The sequence below is a fragment of the Rhinatrema bivittatum genome, chromosome 14 (assembly GCF_901001135.1).
Source record: "Rhinatrema bivittatum chromosome 14, aRhiBiv1.1, whole genome shotgun sequence".
Classification (NCBI taxonomy): Eukaryota; Metazoa; Chordata; class Amphibia; order Gymnophiona; family Rhinatrematidae; genus Rhinatrema; species Rhinatrema bivittatum.
This window is the reverse complement of record NC_042628.1, coordinates 8,347,998-8,365,633: the sequence shown is the minus strand read 5'-3', so window position 1 is coordinate 8,365,633 and position 17,636 is coordinate 8,347,998. Positions and strand designations below refer to the sequence as shown.

The following is a 17,636-nucleotide window of genomic DNA, read 5'->3' as shown; positions in this document are numbered from 1 at the left end:
GGAAAGAGGAGAGAACATGAAGTTGATGAGAATTATCCTTCAGACTCCACCTGGAATCCTGCTCAATGGATATAGAACTCATTGGTTAATTAAGAGGAGATGGTTCTAGATCTTTCCCACAAAATGTAATGCGTAGTGCTCTGTAAGGCGGCTAATCGCTAATATTTCTGATGCCCGTAGTCCCGCAGTGCTGCTGTGGTCAGCCTGGCCAACACCAAGCATGACCTGGACCTGATGAAGGAGCAGCTGGAGGAGGAGGGAGAAGGCAAATCAGAGCTGCAGCGCCTGGTCTCCAAACTCAACACCGAAGTGACCACATGGAGGACCAAGTATGAGACAGACGCCATCCAGAGAACAGAAGAACTGGAGGAGACGAAGTAAGAAAAACCAAACATAAGACTTGCGCTGGAGCTGGGTGAGGCCCTGATGGACTAGAAAGGGACACTGAAAAGGTGCTGTCTGCAGAAAAAAAAAATGAGAGTGAAGGTCGCTCGCAAAAAATGACGGAGAAAGTCTACGAATTACCCTTTTGTAGAAAATCCATTCATCCGCGTTCAATATTTAAAGGCCCAGAATTGACTCTGCGGCATTTATAGCTCGATTTAACAAACATTTACCTAGAGGTGTGCAATGGCAGGAAACCCTTGATTAATCAGGGTCTTGGGCAGTTCTGTAAGGGGAAGGGATCTCTGAGAACCTGGTGCATGCGGGCTGCCTTCTCCTCCTGCTTCCCCCGTCTCTTTTCCTCTTGTGTTAATTCCAGCTTTGCGCTTTCTATCTATAGGAGGAAGCTCACCGCCAGACTCCAGGAGGCTGAGCAAGCAGCCGAATCTGCTCAGGCCCGGACTGCCAGCCTCGAGAAAAACAAGCAGAGGCTCCAAGGAGAGGTGGAAGACTTGACCATTGACCTGGAAAAGGTACGCCCGCAGCCATCTAAACATCGGTTCTGCCAAAAGAAAAGAATGGCTGGGACAAATACTTCTAAAGAGTGCTCACTGGCAATATTTTATTGCCCCAGACGCCAATCTTCCCATTGGAGGAGCTCCTTGTGTTCGAGTGTCCCTTTTTAAAAGTAAGAAAAGCAGTGGCTGCCAGTTGTTACGAAGTAATTACTGCGGGGCTGGACTGCTGACGCAGATCCTGTGCTGTGGAAGCCCTGCAGGGAAAGCAGGATCCAGTTCCTAGGCCTGGGCTTCTGCCGAGTGAGTTTGCAGAGAGTGGGAAATGTTTCAGAGGCAGCAGGGAGGGGGAACTGCAGTCACTGCACAACAGCAGCATCTACAGGTGAGACTCGATTGTGCATGCAGAGAGGGCTCCGGAAGGAGCCGTAGGCTTAGGCTGTGCAATGGCTGTGTTAGAGAAGAAGGAGGCTATAAAAATGTCCAGGGAGCTGGACATGAGGCTTATGGCATCTGGAGGCCCACGATTCCTTCTGAGACAGGAGGAAGCACCCCAGGTTAAACAAGAACTAAGGGAGCCTACATTTCTGGGTCTTCTGTGTATGTGAATCCCCTCAAAATGCCCCAGTCGAATCCCTGACACAGCCTGAGAATTTGGGCTGGATTGGACATCAAACATAAAGGTTATGATGGGGGAGACTCTGGAAACCAAGGCTGGCCATCGCGGTGCCCGTCAGCCGGGCCAGCCCATGCGGCAGCTTTTTCCGCTTGTTTTACTAATTACTCTGCACCACATGGGCTTCACAATAATTTCCAAAAAGGCTCCCAAGTGCCAGGCTGGAAAGAAGCATTTCGTGAAGTGCTCCTTGTAAGTCCCTTAGATAAATCCATGAGGATTCACCGATGGGCACCATAGTTACAACAATAGAAATATACATCCTTCACGTTCTGCGATTATGGCCATTTCCAAAACTTTCTCACTGCGCGACTGAACCTCAGGCTAATTCATTGCCTGCAGTGACCTTAAAATCGGAAGGAGAAATGGTCAAACTGTCCTTCTGAGGTCCGGTGTCGCCATTCATCCTCATTCACGTTTTTGTGACTATTTGAAGAACGTTTTAATCTGCATAATGTAAATCCCAAAAGAGAAAAGACGCTTTTATGTAGTGAAGCAGACATGCGTCACATAACTGCATTTCTGTATAATCCTATGCTGGAATCTGATTGGTGCAGGAATTTGTAGGATTTTTAATCTTTATAATAAAATACGAGCTTATGTAGATGATCTTCTGGTCTCCAGGAATTATTGGGATTCATTTGCAAGACTGATTGCATATTTTGGCATTGTTATCAACCTTGGAGCTAATTTCCCCTCACAAAAATGGTAAAACAAACAAAAAAAAAAACAAAACCCCAGATCTTTCCAGGTGACAAATGATGCTAATCAGTAAAAGAATTTAGAGTTGGATTTAATTACTCACCTTTCAAATCCGAGCTCAAGGAGAATGAGAGTCCGCCTCAGCTGGTACACGGTGCCCAGCAGCCAAGAGAATGGCTCCTGGCAGACTTTGAACAGAGATGCAAATCAAATGATGAAACTAGTAATTGCTGGGCATGTTTGGTGCTTAGTAAGCAGACAGTCACCTAACGGAAATGATCAATGTAAGCAGGAAAAGGCAGTGTGAAAAATAATCCCCGGATTTTAAAAAAGCTGTGCTTTGTGTTTTACCCCTCAAGGCCAATGCCGCCGCCGCGGCCCTGGACAAGAAGCAGCGGGCTTTCGATAAGATGCTGTCCGAATGGCATCAGAAGTGCGAGGAGCTGCAGGTGGAGCTGGAGAGTAGCCAGAAAGAGTGTCGCATCTACATGACCGAGAACTTCAAACTTAAAACTGCCTACGAGGAGTCCCTGGAACATCTGGAGGTGGTAAAGAAAGAAAGCAAGATTCTCCAAGGCAAGAACGGCCTTATCACTGTATTTAAACCACCCCCCCCCCCACGACATTACCACCTTCCAAATAGATCTGACTCTATACAAGCTCTTCTAGAGCAATTTACTGTAGAACTTACATTTGAAATAGCTTAGCCTAGAGTCGCTTTGTTATGCTTCCTGTAGTAAATTGTGGCACATGGGTCTATTTCAAATAGATGTGCTATGTACCGCCAGGATCATTTTTAGAGAAAACCAAATATCTGGATTGGTTTATAAATCCCTACAACTCTTATTCCTAAGGTAGAACACTCCCCTCCCGCATATCTGTGGCTACCCTGAGAAGGGAGATGAGCTTGCCAGACCAGGTCAGAGATAGGGACAGATCATAATGGAGGGGTAATTTCTTTCCTGGAGAGTCTCCTTTTAACCATTTCCTTCCTTGGATTCTCCAGTTCTCTTTCTTCTCTATCTTTCAAATATCTCTATTTCCTTTTATCTATGTCCATTTGAGCATGTATTACTACTCTAGTGTACTCCTGGTCCTGTCTTTGATAATGTAGATATTCTTCCAATCTTAGCATTCCTGTTACCGTTATGGATTACTTTAGTATCCATTTCAAATCTTCTGAATCTGATCATTTTCATTGAACTTTTACATCCTTCTTTTCTTCTGCAAATATCGTCAATCTATACTGGATCTTACATTTTTTAAGTTTTGTTCTGCTTCTGCTTCATCTGTTTCCTCCAAACCTGATTCTGATTGCTCAGTTACTCATGTCATAACCTCAATGTTTAACCATTTTTTTCAATCTTTTGGCCAACTTGGTCTTCGGTTCCACCAGTCTTTCCTGTCGACTGTCTTTCTGCTTTTCAGTCTCTTGATGTTCATTTTTCTGTCCCATCACTTAACTCTGCTTTTCTACCATCTCTTAAAATTCATTATCCTCCCATCAATCCTCATCATTTTAGACCTAATCCCCAGCCCTGGATGAACTCCAGGCTCTACCTTCAATGTCATCAACTTTGCCAAGCTGGATTTAGGTAAGAGAAATCAAAATCCTGTCAAATCTGCCAACATTCGATTCTCTCAGTCTTTAAACTTTTATCTGAATCTAACAACCATCTGTTACTTATTGGTTTCATTTTGTCCATCCTCCTATTTCAATTCTTATTTCACTACCTCGTTTGTTATTCTTAAACTGTTTCATCCCAGGTTTCTAATTACTCTCTTCTGGTCCTCTTCCTTCTCCAGTTGCATCCTCTACTCTGCTCATTTCATCTCTTCTTTCTCTTTTTGCCTTTTCTTGACATTTACTGACAGTTTCATTACAGAACACACTGGTGAGAAGGACTGAGTGCAGGGAGAATTGGAAAATCATTTCCAGTGCATACAACCGCATGTGACATTATCATTTTGTCCTAACAGCAAATATTCTATTGCTATAGTTACTAAAAAAATAAAAAGACAGAATAGCATCCTTCAGAAGCGAAGGCAAGGATGAGCTGAGGGGAATCGGGAGGAACTGACTGGCAGATTTTGCCCACTCTCCATCTATTTATTTCCTTTTTATCTTTCAGAGGAGATTAAGGATTTGATTGACCAGCTGGGAGAGGGAGGAAAGAGCATCCATGAGCTGCAGAAACTGAAGAAGAAGCTGGAGGTTGAGAGAGACGAGCTGCACGTGGCTTTAGAGGAAGCTGAGGCTTCCCTTGAGGTAAAAATAAATAAATTGTTAATATGCGCGACGCCTGCATCAGTTTCAATGTCGGGTGCTTCCGCGCCCAAGCAGAGCTACTCACCGCCAGCCGCCATCTGCTCTGTGTGATTTGTTCAGGTAGAGGAAAGCAAAGTGGTGCGCGTTACCCTGGAACTGGCTCAGGTGAAAGCCGACATCGACCGGAGAATTCACGAGAAGGAAGAGGAGTTTGAAGCTACAAGGTGCGGCAATCTTTAGGCATCCGGGGACGGCCTGCTTTCTTTGTACCTTAACCCCAGTGTGTCTGGTCCTATTTATTGTTATTAGGTCTCGGATTAAGTAAAGTAGCGCACAAAGCTGGGCCTGAAAACTGTGTCTGTGTCCGCAGGAAGAACCACCAGCGTGCAATCGAATCCCTCCAGGCCAGCCTAGAGGCGGAGGCCAAGGGACGGGCTGAGGCCCTCAGGATTAAGAAGAAGATGGAGACGGACCTGAATGAGATGGAAATCCAGTTGGACCATGCCAACAGGAACAACAGCGAGCTCGTTAAGACACTGAAGAAGCTGCAGGGGCAGATCAAGGTAAAAAGGAAGGGAACAGAACTGGGCTCCTTGAATGCCTAATCATTTTCATGCACGTTGACGGAGTATACGGCAGAGCATCGCTGATATCCACCACTGGTACGGCTGAGCAAACTCCAGTGTGGGTGATAAGGGCTTCTCTTGGGAACAGAAGCTCACCAGCTTCAGGCAATATTGATTTCATAAATTCTGACAAGCACAGTTTGGTATCCCTGTTTCCCACAAACAGCTCATGTAAATCACTGTATAGAATGAAGGTGCACGTTCCCAGCTTCACCTGGAGCTTTCTTTCTCACAGGACCTCCAGATTCAGATGGACGCCGACGCCCGCCAGCACGAAGAGCTGCGTGAGCAGTACAACCTGCAGGAGCGACGGCTCAGCCTGCTGCAGACCGAGCTGGAGGAAGTGCGCATCGGCCTGGAGGGCAGCGAGCGTTCCCGCAAGCTCCTGGAGCAGGAGCTGATGGAGGTCACCGAGAGGTACAACGAGGTCAATGTTCAGGTAAGATGGAGGCGCGCCCCGACCTGTACGGCTCGAGGGGTTGTTTTCTAATGGTCACACAGAGCAGCTGTACAGAGATACAGGTGATAGACGTATAAACACCTGTGCTTTGCCCAGTGCTATGCCTACAGTGTAAGACATTTATGTCTCTTATGTAACTGGATCGCCCCTGTGGTTCCTTATGCCCAGGATGTAAATGTAAACTTTCTACAGATGCAAAGTCTCACGTACTTTCTCACAATGACATGGGAAATCGGGTTTAGCCCAACAGGGGTTTAACCAGATACAGAACGTAATATCTGCTGCTTGGAATCTGATACCCAGACATTCGGATTAACCTCTGTCTTGAATGGGGGCCATTTTTTTCTTTTTTTTTTTTAAGCCAATATTGGGAACAAGAGCTCAAAAAAATAAACTGAGAGGAAACTAAGGGTCTGCCGAGTCACTGAGTGTTTCATTTCTTCTAGAATCAAACCCTTCTGGTGATAAAGCGCAAACTTGAATCTGACGTCCAGCACCTCACAAACGAGAATGAGGAACTTATCGGCGAGTACAGGGCTGCGGAGGAGAGAGCAAAGAAAGCGGTGACAGATGTAAGTTCCCTTCTCTCGCCCCCAGGCAGTAGCTCCTGCCATCCCGCTCTCATTTTGCTCCCGAGCAATCCCCTCCTTCCGAGGGTCCGCATGTCCATTTGACTGCTCCTGGAATAAATGTCCTCCCTGCGTCACGGTGCTGCCACGTTTTTTATTTTCCCGGGTTCTAGGCTACTCGCATGGCAGAAGAGCTGCGTCAGGAGCACGATCACTGCATGCACCTGGAGAAGATAAAAAAGAACTACGAGATCACCATAAAGGACCTGCAGATCAAGATGGAAGAGGCTGAGCAGCTGGCCCTGAAAGCCGGAAAGCGCACCATAATGAAACTGGAGACCAGGGTAAGAATTGAGCAACAACGAAAAGAGCGCATGCTGCATACCTGGGATACAGTGGGAACACAAATGTAACCAAAGAATGGGACCAGGGACTACACAAAACACTCAGAATTAAAGAGCACCCCATGTTAATCGGGAGCAGAGGACTTCTCTCTCTCCCATGCCCTCGTCTGCACCTGTAATCTAAGGGTGAGAGAAGGCCGGCAGTGCGAGCAACGCTCCTCAGTTCTGTTTCTGTAATTCTCCCACCTTTCAGATTAAGGAGCTGGATGCGGAGCTAGACGCGGAGCAGAAGCGCCACGTGGAGACCGTGAAGACCCTTCACAAAAACGAACGCCGCCTGAAGGAGCTGGTCTTCCAAACGGAGGAGGACCACAAAACCAACCAGCGCATGCAAGAGCTGGTGGAGAAACTGCAGAGCAAGCTGAAGACTTACAAGAGGCAGATTGAGGAGACTGTACGTATCCCGGCGAGAACGCAGCCCGCGCTTGCGGCTTTGTGCCATGCCATGGAGGTTTAAGGGCCTGTCACCGCTGTTGTAGTTCCAGTTTATAGCTTTAAATGTACGCACTTTTAAGGTGAATTTTAAAAAGCCCGGCGCGCACGCACTAATTAGGGGTTGTGCGAATGAGTTGGGCTCGCGCACACCGAGTGGATTTTAAAAGCCGCCCGGATATATGCGCGAATCTCCTGCAGCGCACACGTCTGGGACATTTTCAGAAAGGGGCTGGGCATGGTCTGGGACGGGCGCAGGCGATTTGGGGCACGGTGTGCAGGTCAATACTTAAGCAATCTGGTGCGCACCAAGGCCCCCTGCCTCGTATGGATGACGTATAAGTTAAAAAAAAATAAAGAAAACTAGGCAGATCTGCGGGGCTTTAACGATCAGGGATAACTGGGAGGAGTGAAGGCTATTAAACAAGAAGGGGGGGTTGGAGGATCTATCGCTGAACTGGGGACGAACTGGTAAAACTGGGAATAGCCTCGGCGTGCAGCCCTATTAAAATCCCCCGATTTACGCAGTGAAAGCGTCATTTGCCCATTTAAAATTAGACGCGCGCATGCACGTGGCCAGGCTGCTTTATAACATACACGCTTAGGTGCTCGTATTTTAATATAATGGCCGCGTCCCTGGGTGCTGGCCGGCGTACGCGCGCCGGTTTGATAGTTGCCGTCATCGTACTTTCACTGCTTAAGCATGGATTTGGATTTTGGATTTTATCCCTCACCTTTTCCCAAATCTGAGCTCAAGGCAACTCACGGTTCAGGTACCCTTAGCTATTTCCCTTCCCCGCAGGACGTGCAGTCTAAATTGCACCTGAGCATGGCCCGTCCATGGGCGGGAGGCTGCCCTGAATCCCGCATGATTTTATTTTGCCACCATGGCAGGCCCCATCCCTGGCACTATAAGTTCTGCCCTCCAGGGCCCTGTTTCAGTGGATTCGTCATGGGCCCTGCACCCTCCTAAGGTCAGCCCCGTGCACGCGGCTCAAAGCTGGATTATTCCGCATAACTTCAGATACCTAAAAACTGAAGTCGGGAAAAAGTAACCACAGAGCAGAGTTTATAAACCTAGCGAGAGTGGATGCTTCTCGGAGAAGGCTGGGCCTCCAGCCATCGGATCACAAACGTATGAAATGCCGCAGGCAGTCCCCTGAGGAAGGTTCTTGCTGGGAACCACTTCTCTGACACGAACTAAAGTGCATTTATTGTAACTTAGGTTACAAATGAAAATTCTTTTTTTTTTTTACCGTGTAAGCTGAGGAAGTCCCAGCGTCCATGTTTGCTGGTTATTTGTGTTTTAATTTCGTTATTTTTAATTTTGCTTCTCTATACCCCCGGCAACGTTGATAAGCCAAACTAGAGGTAGAATAAAAGCTCGCCACAAGGCGAGCGGATTACAGCATGCGAGGAGGAGGAAACGATAGGAGGCTGTGGGGGCTGACTGATGGGATCCCAGGGCAGTATGGGTGGGAAAGGAATCCCTGCAGTCAATCAATTGTTAAGACGGGGCAACACCCGTGGAGGCTGCTGGAATGCATTGAGCCACGGAGCATGCGCGCAGCCTGGAAAATCTGGCATCTCTTCTAATAAGTTACGCAGATCTGTTGCTATTCTAAAGATTTCTGATGTAAAATGGCACGTCTCTGTCCTGTTACAGGAGGATCAAGCTAACCAGAGTCTGGCCAAATACAGGAAGACGGCTCACGAGCTGGACGATGCTGAAGAGAGAGCTGGCATAGCTGAGTCCGCCCTAAACAAACTGCGCACCAGGAATCGCATTTCAGTAGGCAAAGGGTTCACCTCCGTTGAGATCATTCAAGTATCCAAGTCGTCGTCTTCCGCCAAGTCTGCTAGCGAGGAATAGCCCCCTCACTTTAACGCAACTGCTGGTACGTTCCAACCACCTTCTTCTGAAATCCTAAAAAGGAGAGTCTGGGGGCGCTTGGCAAGAGCAGATGTTCAGCTGAAGTCAGTAACGTCCTCACCCAGTTCCTTCCCCCTTTTGGCAAATCAAATTCACAGATTCTTACAGATCTGACCAGAGCTGTGAGGTGAAGGCTTCTGCTCTGGTCCCTGGAAAAAGGATTTAGACCACATCACAGATCACATAGGCTACCTTTTTAATTCCATACCAACCCGAGTGGGATTTGAACTGGTGAGCTGGAGGTGAAAGGCTCTGTAATGATATGGGGCCGGATTTTAATATCTACGCGCGAGCGTAGGTTTGTACGCGCAACCCGGCGCGCACAAATCTACGCCCGATTTTAAAACATGTACATGCAGCCGCGTGCATGTTATGAAATCCGGGGTCAGCGCGCACAAGGGGGTGAACACTTGTGCAACTTGAACGCGTGGAGCCCCGATGGCTTTCCCCGTTCCCTCCGAGGCCCTCCTCGGAGGGAACTTTCCTTCCACTCCCCCCCCCCACCTTCCCCTCCCTTCCCTTATCTAACCCGCCCCCCAGCCCTACCTAAAACCCCCTCCTAACCTTTATCTTGTTAGTTGCGCCAGCCTTTGGGCAGGCATAGGTTGCGCGCACCGGCCGAGTGCCGGCGCGCGATCCCCGGGCCCAGCGGCAGTGGAGAGACCTCTGGCCCTGCCCATGCCCCGCCCCGGACCACCCCACCCACTCCCCTCCCCTTTTTTCAAGCCCTGGGACATATGCACGTCCCAGGGCTTGCGCGCGTCGCCAGGCCTATGCGAAATAGGCTCGGCGCGTGCAGGAGCACTTTCCCGCGGTTACACGCGTAACTGTTTTAAAATCTGCCCCATGACGCTTCCCTTATACCACACTTTACACGGTCATGAGTATTGTTCATACACAATGCAGCCAGGAAAAATAGTCAGCTAGGACATTCCCTTTCTCTAAAACGTGTAAGATCAACAAAAATTAACATCACAGTTTGAATTGTGGGATGGGACTTCTCAGGAATGAAGAAAAACATGTTTGGAAACCTTATCTAAATGTCTTCTGTGGAAAGCACAGAGTTCCTTTTCTATAGATAAGAAAGTTAGGTTTTGGTAATCAGACCTCACCTTCCCTTTCTATTATTCTGTATATTGAGGGGGTGGTGAGTTTCAGCAGGGCACTTGCCTATAATGTTGTGCAGGCACTTGAAAGCTTACACAGAACCAGGCGAGTTTCAAATACCAGGTCCCTGTGTGCAGCGAGTCTGTGGCAAGGGGGAAAGGCACATGCATGCATTTATGCAAAGTAAACCTGGCGTGAAAGCTAGCGGCAGGCCAGCCACAGGCAGTGGAGTGCACCACCAGCAGAAATCAGGGAGGAAGAGGAAATAATTAAAGACCTTGTTTTTTAAAGAGGCGTTTAAGTAATTGATACTTTATTTGCTGTTTTATTTTGGTTTTCGTATGTATGTTTGTTTGTGTGTTATGTGGTTTAATTATGAATGTATTGCATTGTAATCTGCTCTGGACAAATATGGGAGGTTGTGGAGGGTTTTTACATAAATAAGGACAAGACTGTGCAAGCCAGGAAAGGGTGCATGCACTGGCACATGGGTGAAAGTCCACACCTCTGCACATGGCTGCCTTGAGCCAGGTAAATCTATATCACCTGTATAACAGGTAACCAAGCCCAAGTGACTCCTATGCCCATTTCTCCTTTTCTGTGTGTATGGGGGAAACAAGCTTGGTGACTCAGACCCTGAGAATTAGAAAAAGTATCCCTGTCTGCATAGACTAAGGAAATGAATAATTATGACTTCCCCTCTCATTTTGACCTTTGTGCTGAATTCATCATTAAAATAGGAGCTTCAAAGCCCTCCTGTCAATGCTGGGTTTTGTAAGAGACGCTCTCCACACTCATTGGCCAAGCCTTCACAGGTATCAAACTTCATCTCTCCAGGGCCACCAACAGATTTTGCTCTCAGGCTGTCTGCAAGGAAGAGTCACCAGCTATGTTTTCACACAGCAACTCTGCATATTTTAGTTCTCTTGGAAAGCAGAACTGTTGGCAACTCTCATGGATCAGAGTTTGACAGCCCTGCATCAATCATTAATTAATTCCTAGTGTGTCTGAATCAGAACTCCTGTACCGAAGCTGTAGCACCATCTGCTCATGAGGAATGTGGAATATCGGAGTCACAAGTGTCTTGTTGGCTCTGCTTAGAGGATAGTCTTAAACTGCCGTGCAGTTTGCTTTATATCAGTAGAATCTGAGGGAAGAAGGAAACAAAACCATTCTTGGCCCGTAAATAAAGGTAAATGCAGGTTCGGGCAGTTTTTGTCCTAATCAAAGTGTTTTCTTTCCAGATCACACACATCTTCTGGAGAGCCACCCTGCAGCTATTCTAAGGAAGAAAACCGCAGGCTGGACCCTATCAAGAAGATGACTGCAATTTTAAAGAATGCCAAAGGAATGAGAACATGAGAGAGAAAAAAGGAAAGAAAAAACAAACCATGGGTATTTACACAACAGGCTAGAAAAGCCTGCGTCCCCTGCAACTCGGAAGTGCGCGCATACATCTGCTCTCCATTCCCATGGGACACTTTCATGTCAAAAGATGGGAAGATGTAAACCAAAATAAAATAAAATATAAATCTGTGCAACTCAGCAGACAAAGTCCTAACAGCTAATTTCAATAAAGCTTCCATGAAACAGAATGCCTTCCTCGTTCTCGTTAATACTGCAGTTTGATTATCTTCTCTGCTGATTCCAAAAGCAATTTTAAAGCCATCTGCAAATGAAAAATTGCCATCGGGGCAGTATGAAAGAGCCATGGTGCCACTGACACCATAATTTACAACTGTATTAAAGATTATTAACTACACCACTGGAGAATGGTATATTTGCATGTTCACGTCAAACTGTTTATTGCACTTACCGAAGATAAAGGAGAAGTGCCTGAATACATTCAAACAGAAATGCTAGATGGGAGAAATTAAAGGCAGTCTGCCAGGCAGACCCCCCCCCCCCCCCCCCCCAAGAGTCAGCTACCAACCTAACCAGGCTGTCGCTTCATAAATGTAATCACTCACAGCTTAAAATTCAACACAAGCCAGGAAAAGTCCAACCTCAGGGTCCAGGGTTCATACTGTAGTGGAGTGAAATGCAAAAGTTTGCTTCTTTCCCTTTCAAGTCAGTGTAAAGTGTTTCACCACTTGAACTGCTGGGATCCCTTGCAATCTGTTATTCTAATATTATAGAATTGTGTTTTAGTCTGTGCTTTAGTCACAAGTATTATAGAAGACCAATATTATTATCTGTGGTTAGGCACCAACGTTCCACAAGTGGAACATTTTTAAGCCAGGTTTTAAGTTCTTGGTACCTAAAAGGTAAACCAACTGCATAATGAACTTGAACAATGGTTAAAGTTAGCCTTTAAAATATTAACACTAGGTTAGCGTTTAGCATTTATTAAAAATTTCTTGTTCGCATTCCTCACCAATAGCAGTCTGAGTCGAATTACATGTAACATACACATACACAATAAAATATAACAAAGCAATCTAATACACATACACAATAAAATATAACAAAGCAATCTAATACACATACACAATAAAATATATCAAAGCAATCTAATACACATACACAATAAAATATAACAAAGCAATCTAATACACATACACAATAAAATATATCAAAACAAGCAGATAAGATATTGCAATGGACAAAGTCCTATTTCCTTATAGAAAAGAAGGTTAGGCTATCAAATTTAATCAAACAATATATTTATTATTTTTCTTGCCCCTTTTCTATCTTGAAAGTATGTGCGGAAATGTAAACAAAAAAAAATAGTAAATCAACCCATTTGGCGGTCTGCTTAGTCCCCCAGTCCTAAGCTGAACTTTGACATCAAACGTTCTCCCGTGGGTCAGTGGCGGTGCTGCACACAGTGCTGTGCAGGAAGTGAGGGCCTGATTCCCAAACCCAGCTTTTCCTTGAGCAGGCCGGGGCTGGGGATGCTGTGTAGGCGCAGCGTCCATAGCCCCTTGATGGGATGGAGTCTTAAGTCAGAGCCCAACATGACACTTAATGGCCAGACTCAGGCTTATGGAGGAAGCCGCAGTCCTTGAGCTTCCCTGGCAAACAACTCACACTGTGATGGTTGGACTGAGGTTGGAGGGGAGGAACCTGGGAGAAAATGGAGAAAAGTCCTGAATAACTATAAAAGCAGGCTCATGTCGCCATAGTCGAGCAGAGGCCAATGCAACTGAGCTGGAAACCCAAAGGGGTAGGAAAAAAGTTTTAATTCCAGTGTCTTAAAGGCAACCTCAGAACTATGCCAGATATAAGAATAAGTAAAAGGTGAAACTCATCTCTGATGTAACAAAGCTCTTAAAACTCAGCACCGGCAACAGAGGGAGCATTAGATTACCGGAAAGTTAAAAACAGCCTTTTCCCCAACTTTAGCAGTGTATAATTACAATTAAGGAGCGGACTGGGAGGGAACTTCCCAACCCCCTAGCTTAACCTTACGTCCCCTTTCCCTATCCTGCCCTCCCCCTATCCCTATCCTAATTCCCTCCAAATTCCTTCTCCTACCTTTTGCTCCTGCTTCTGAGCAGGAGCAAGTTGTGCGCGCCAGCAGGTGGCAAATGGCTGCTATGCCGGGTGCCTCTAGCCCCAGACCGTCCCTTTCACTAACCCCAGGACTTACACTCATCCCAGGAGTTTACGCGTGTGGCCAGGCCCTTTGAAAATTGGTCCATGGTCCTGCACAGCCTTGCTTCCTTCCTCCTAGGCGCGCGGCCGCACCTCTCTTCAGAATTTAAAGGGCCCACGGCCAGATATGCCCTGGGCCCCACCTATGGACTGATTTCCTGTCTGAGCCCTATAAAAGGGCTGGTCTTGCCATTGTTCTTTGCCTTGCATCGGAGTTACTTCACTCTGGAGGCTCCTGCCTGCCAGAGCTCTGTCAGGTCTTCTTCACGGAGCTCCTCATCGTTTCATCTTCTTGAATTGTCACGTCATGTCTTGATTGCCTGAGGTCCCCGTCCAGGTGTCCTGGTGTCTCGTCTTTGGACGTCCCGCTTCCTGATGTTCCTGGTTCCTTAGTGTCGTGCTCCTGTGTCTTCAGCGCTCCTGAGCCTTCTGGTCCTGTCAGGCCTTGGTCCCTCAGATGACGTCTTTCCCGAGCGTGGAGTGGCCAACAGGTGGAATTCATTCCTGTGCTCTTGAGCCGTCTTGTCCTGCCAGCCTTTGTGGAGCTCCGGATGACATATGGCTCCGTCGTCAAAGTTCTGCCTCGGCTGGATTCTTCCCTGCACTGGTCCTGCTCTCCGCGTGGTCTGTGACCAGCCTCCTTGGGATGTGTAGGGCATGCAGTGGGACAGGGTGGTCCGCGACCAGCCCATTGGGTCCGCCCGTGAAGGTGGGCTGAGTAGGGCGCCCTGAGAGACAGTGCCAATGTCTTCCTGCCCAGCTTCTCATCTCGTCTGGACTTCGTCAAGTTCCTTGTCTTGTCTCTGATGCCGTCGCATTGACCCTGGTCCGTGATGCCGTCGCATCGACCCTGTTCTGTGATGTCTTCGCATCGACCCTGGTGTCCTGTCTTCAACAGCCCTGGTGTCATGTCTTCATGTCAAGGCCTCCGTCTGCCCTCATCCTCAGGCCGGCCTGCTGCTCCATGCCGATCCAAGCGGCAGGTTCGAAAGGGCTCGGAACGGTCGGAGGACCGTTCCCTTACCAACATCATCCTGTTGTTGGCGCTGGGAGCTTGCAGGTCTGGCAGAGGGTAAGACCGTAGTCCTGCCGTGCTGGAACACGCCGTCAACCCTCGGTTCGGTCCTGGATCCATCTGGGGTCGGGCTGAGGCCCAAGGGCACACTAAAACACCCATTATGTAACAAGGTATATATTTTATTGTTTGATAATAGGCTTTCGTCGTTATTAGAAATATTTTGAGAAAGTTAGTAACATTGTGTTAGTAAGATATGGAAATTTAAAATAAAAATGTTATAAAATATTGGTATACATTTTTTTTTTTAAATATTTGTAAATTATTTTTGATATACTTACCCCTATGTATGTCAATTTATAACTGTGCTTTGGGAAGATGACTTTGAATATAGTCAGATTCTGGGTTGCCATATTTTGGGAAGAGAAGATTGACTGAAACTTTTTGGGTGGCCGTCTGCTCATCACTTTTTGCGTTTGGATATTGATGGACTTCTGAATAAGACTTTTGGACTTTGAACTTAACCAGTCTGAGGGAAGGGCATGCCTCTGATATCCCAAAGGTTTGGGGCAAAGATCTTATTGTCTGAGCGACCTGAAGAAGCAAGGGTAAGAAGAACTTAAGATATTTTGAGATAAGGACTGAAGGGGCCAACCCTTCTTGAGAAGTTTCTCAGCTGAGAAGGAAGTTGAAGGGTTTGACCTAAGCAGAGTTTTGGATGTTGTTGTACTGCAGTTTTTGTGTCTGGGGATATTTTTCTATCTTTTGATTGCTTTGATGCTGGAACCCCATTTCAGGGTGAGAACTTTTTCTCCATGGATAATGGTGCAAAGGAAGTGAGAAGAAAACTAACACCTAAGTTGGACAAATTGACAACAATATTCATTGTCATCATATTTCTGATGTTGTTTTTTATTTTTATTATTGTGGCCTGGATCATCATTTTTAAGTTACAGTAAAGACTTGAAAGATTTGAACCCCTTTTACAGTCTCCAGTGGTTTTTCCCACCAGTTCACCCCTTTTTGCTTACTAAGACAGGGAGGGTCACCTTTGTTCCTCTGCGTTTCTCCCAATTGTTTTTATTTTAGTTCTCCTACTGTTGTTCTTCACTCTTTGGCACCTTCTGGAGAGTCTTGAGTTTAATTGTGAAATCATCAAAGAAGTGGTGACAGACAACACCAAGGATCAGAGAAGATAAATCTTCCTCCCTTGCTGGACCTGACCCCAGACCCATAGCACCCCTAATCTAGAAAAAGCACCAAAACAGGGGAATGGCTACACTGTTTATTAGAATATTATTGATGTTCTGTAAACTCAACATTTTAGGACTGCTTCTATAGCCAAGTCCATCAGCAAAGCATGTTCAAGCATCAGCTTTGTGTGAATTATCAAGAAGGCTGTTCACCTTGTAAAAATGTTGCTGCGTTAATTTTGTTATGGGTTTGACAGTTGCTTGGTTTTGTTAATATTTCTAGTCTTAACAGAAACATGGGGGTATCCTGCACGGAGCGGCAGTTACTACCCTTAACAGAAAAATGAGGGTAACCAGCACTGAGAGGCAGTTACTTCCCTTAACAGAAACATGGGGGTAACCTGCACGGAGCGGCAGTTACTGCCCTTAACAGAAACATGGAGGTAACCTGCACGGAGCGGCAGTTACTACCCTTAACAGAAACATGGAGGTAACCTGCATGGAGCGGCAGTTACTACCCTTAACAGAAACATGGGAGTAACCAGCACTGAGCGGCAGTTACTACCCTTAACAGAAATATGGGGGTAACCTGCACGGAGCGGCAGTTACTACCCTTAACAGAAAAATGAGGGTAACCTGCACAGAGCGTCAGTTACTACCCTTAACAGAAACATGGGGGTAACCTGCACGGAGCAGCAGTTACTACCTTTAACAGAAACATGGGGGTAACCTGCATTGAGCTGCAGTAACTACCATAAGAAACTTGCTGGGCGGACTGGATGGACTATTTAGTCTTTTTCTGCCGTCATTCCTATGTTACCATGTAGTTATTGCTGGACTCTGAATTTGGATTTTAGATTTAATTACCTTTTTTCAAATCCAAACTCAAAGTGAGTTAGAATTCAACTACTGTGGTTATTTACCTACCCAAACAGTTTTACAATCTAAGAAATAAACAGAAATGTGTGGAGTTTTATTTAAGAATGTTTCGCAGGGATCTTCAGTTACTTTACTATAGATTTGCAGTTATGAACCAGCCAGATTCTGCTAAGCAGCTTCTTCCTGTTTTCTCTGATGCTTTTTCTTAAATTGGGGGAGCATCCATAATCGATACAACAAATTAGATAAGAGGCACAATTCTAAAAAAATTATTTTTATCACATACATCAAGTCCTCAAACGTATCAGCTTTTAAACATCAGAATTTCTTCCTTATAACTATTGGAAATCAGTGATTTAAGATGGAAATTATTTCAAGAAATCATTACCCCAAAGTTTCTCTAATAAACATAAGAAAGCAGTAAGCTCAACGGACCTGATTTACAAGGACGTTTCTCCCATTCGGTATCTATGGGAAAAATGCTTAGTAAATGAGCTCTGCAGCCTTGACCTTTAAGAATTAGCTGTTTTAAGGTCTTCTGTGTTACTTTACTACCTGAACATATAAAATCAAGAACCATCGATTTTTTAAATGTTTTTTTTTTTATTTTAGGCACAAATTAAGACAACGCTTTTCCCTAGCCAGAGTTCTAGCATCGCTGAGCACAGGTCTACCAGCACTTCACAGCCGGGACATACTGTCTTCTGCGCAGGCGCCTTCCCGTGCCGGGTCTGGCTGCCAGGGCGCAGGCGCCGTCTCCCTGGACGCGCTGCCGTCCGCGCATGCGCCTTCCCGTGCCGCGACTGGCTGCCAGCGCGCAGGCGCCGTCTCCCTGGACGCGCTGCCGTCCGCGCATGCGCCTTCCCCTGCCG

General features: G+C 46.4%; 1 protein-coding gene across 2 annotated transcripts in view; it reads left to right on the top strand.

Annotated features, from left to right (window-relative positions):
- Positions 1–11,672, top strand: part of LOC115076303 (myosin-16) — a 74,270-nt gene extending 62,598 nt beyond the window's left edge. For both annotated transcript variants that reach the window (XM_029577584.1, XM_029577583.1), the window contains exons 33-44: positions 181–377; positions 785–917; positions 2,637–2,853; positions 4,410–4,546; positions 4,667–4,770; positions 4,917–5,109; positions 5,408–5,611; positions 6,079–6,204; positions 6,375–6,545; positions 6,799–6,999; positions 8,704–8,935; positions 11,322–11,672. In XM_029577584.1, the coding sequence (XP_029433444.1) occupies positions 181–377; positions 785–917; positions 2,637–2,853; positions 4,410–4,546; positions 4,667–4,770; positions 4,917–5,109; positions 5,408–5,611; positions 6,079–6,204; positions 6,375–6,545; positions 6,799–6,999; positions 8,704–8,910 (1,890 nt within the window). In that variant the 3' untranslated portion in view covers positions 8,911–8,935; positions 11,322–11,672. The remainder of the gene's footprint in view (positions 1–180; positions 378–784; positions 918–2,636; positions 2,854–4,409; positions 4,547–4,666; positions 4,771–4,916; positions 5,110–5,407; positions 5,612–6,078; positions 6,205–6,374; positions 6,546–6,798; positions 7,000–8,703; positions 8,936–11,321) is intronic.
- Positions 11,673–17,636: the final 5,964 nt, after the last annotated feature.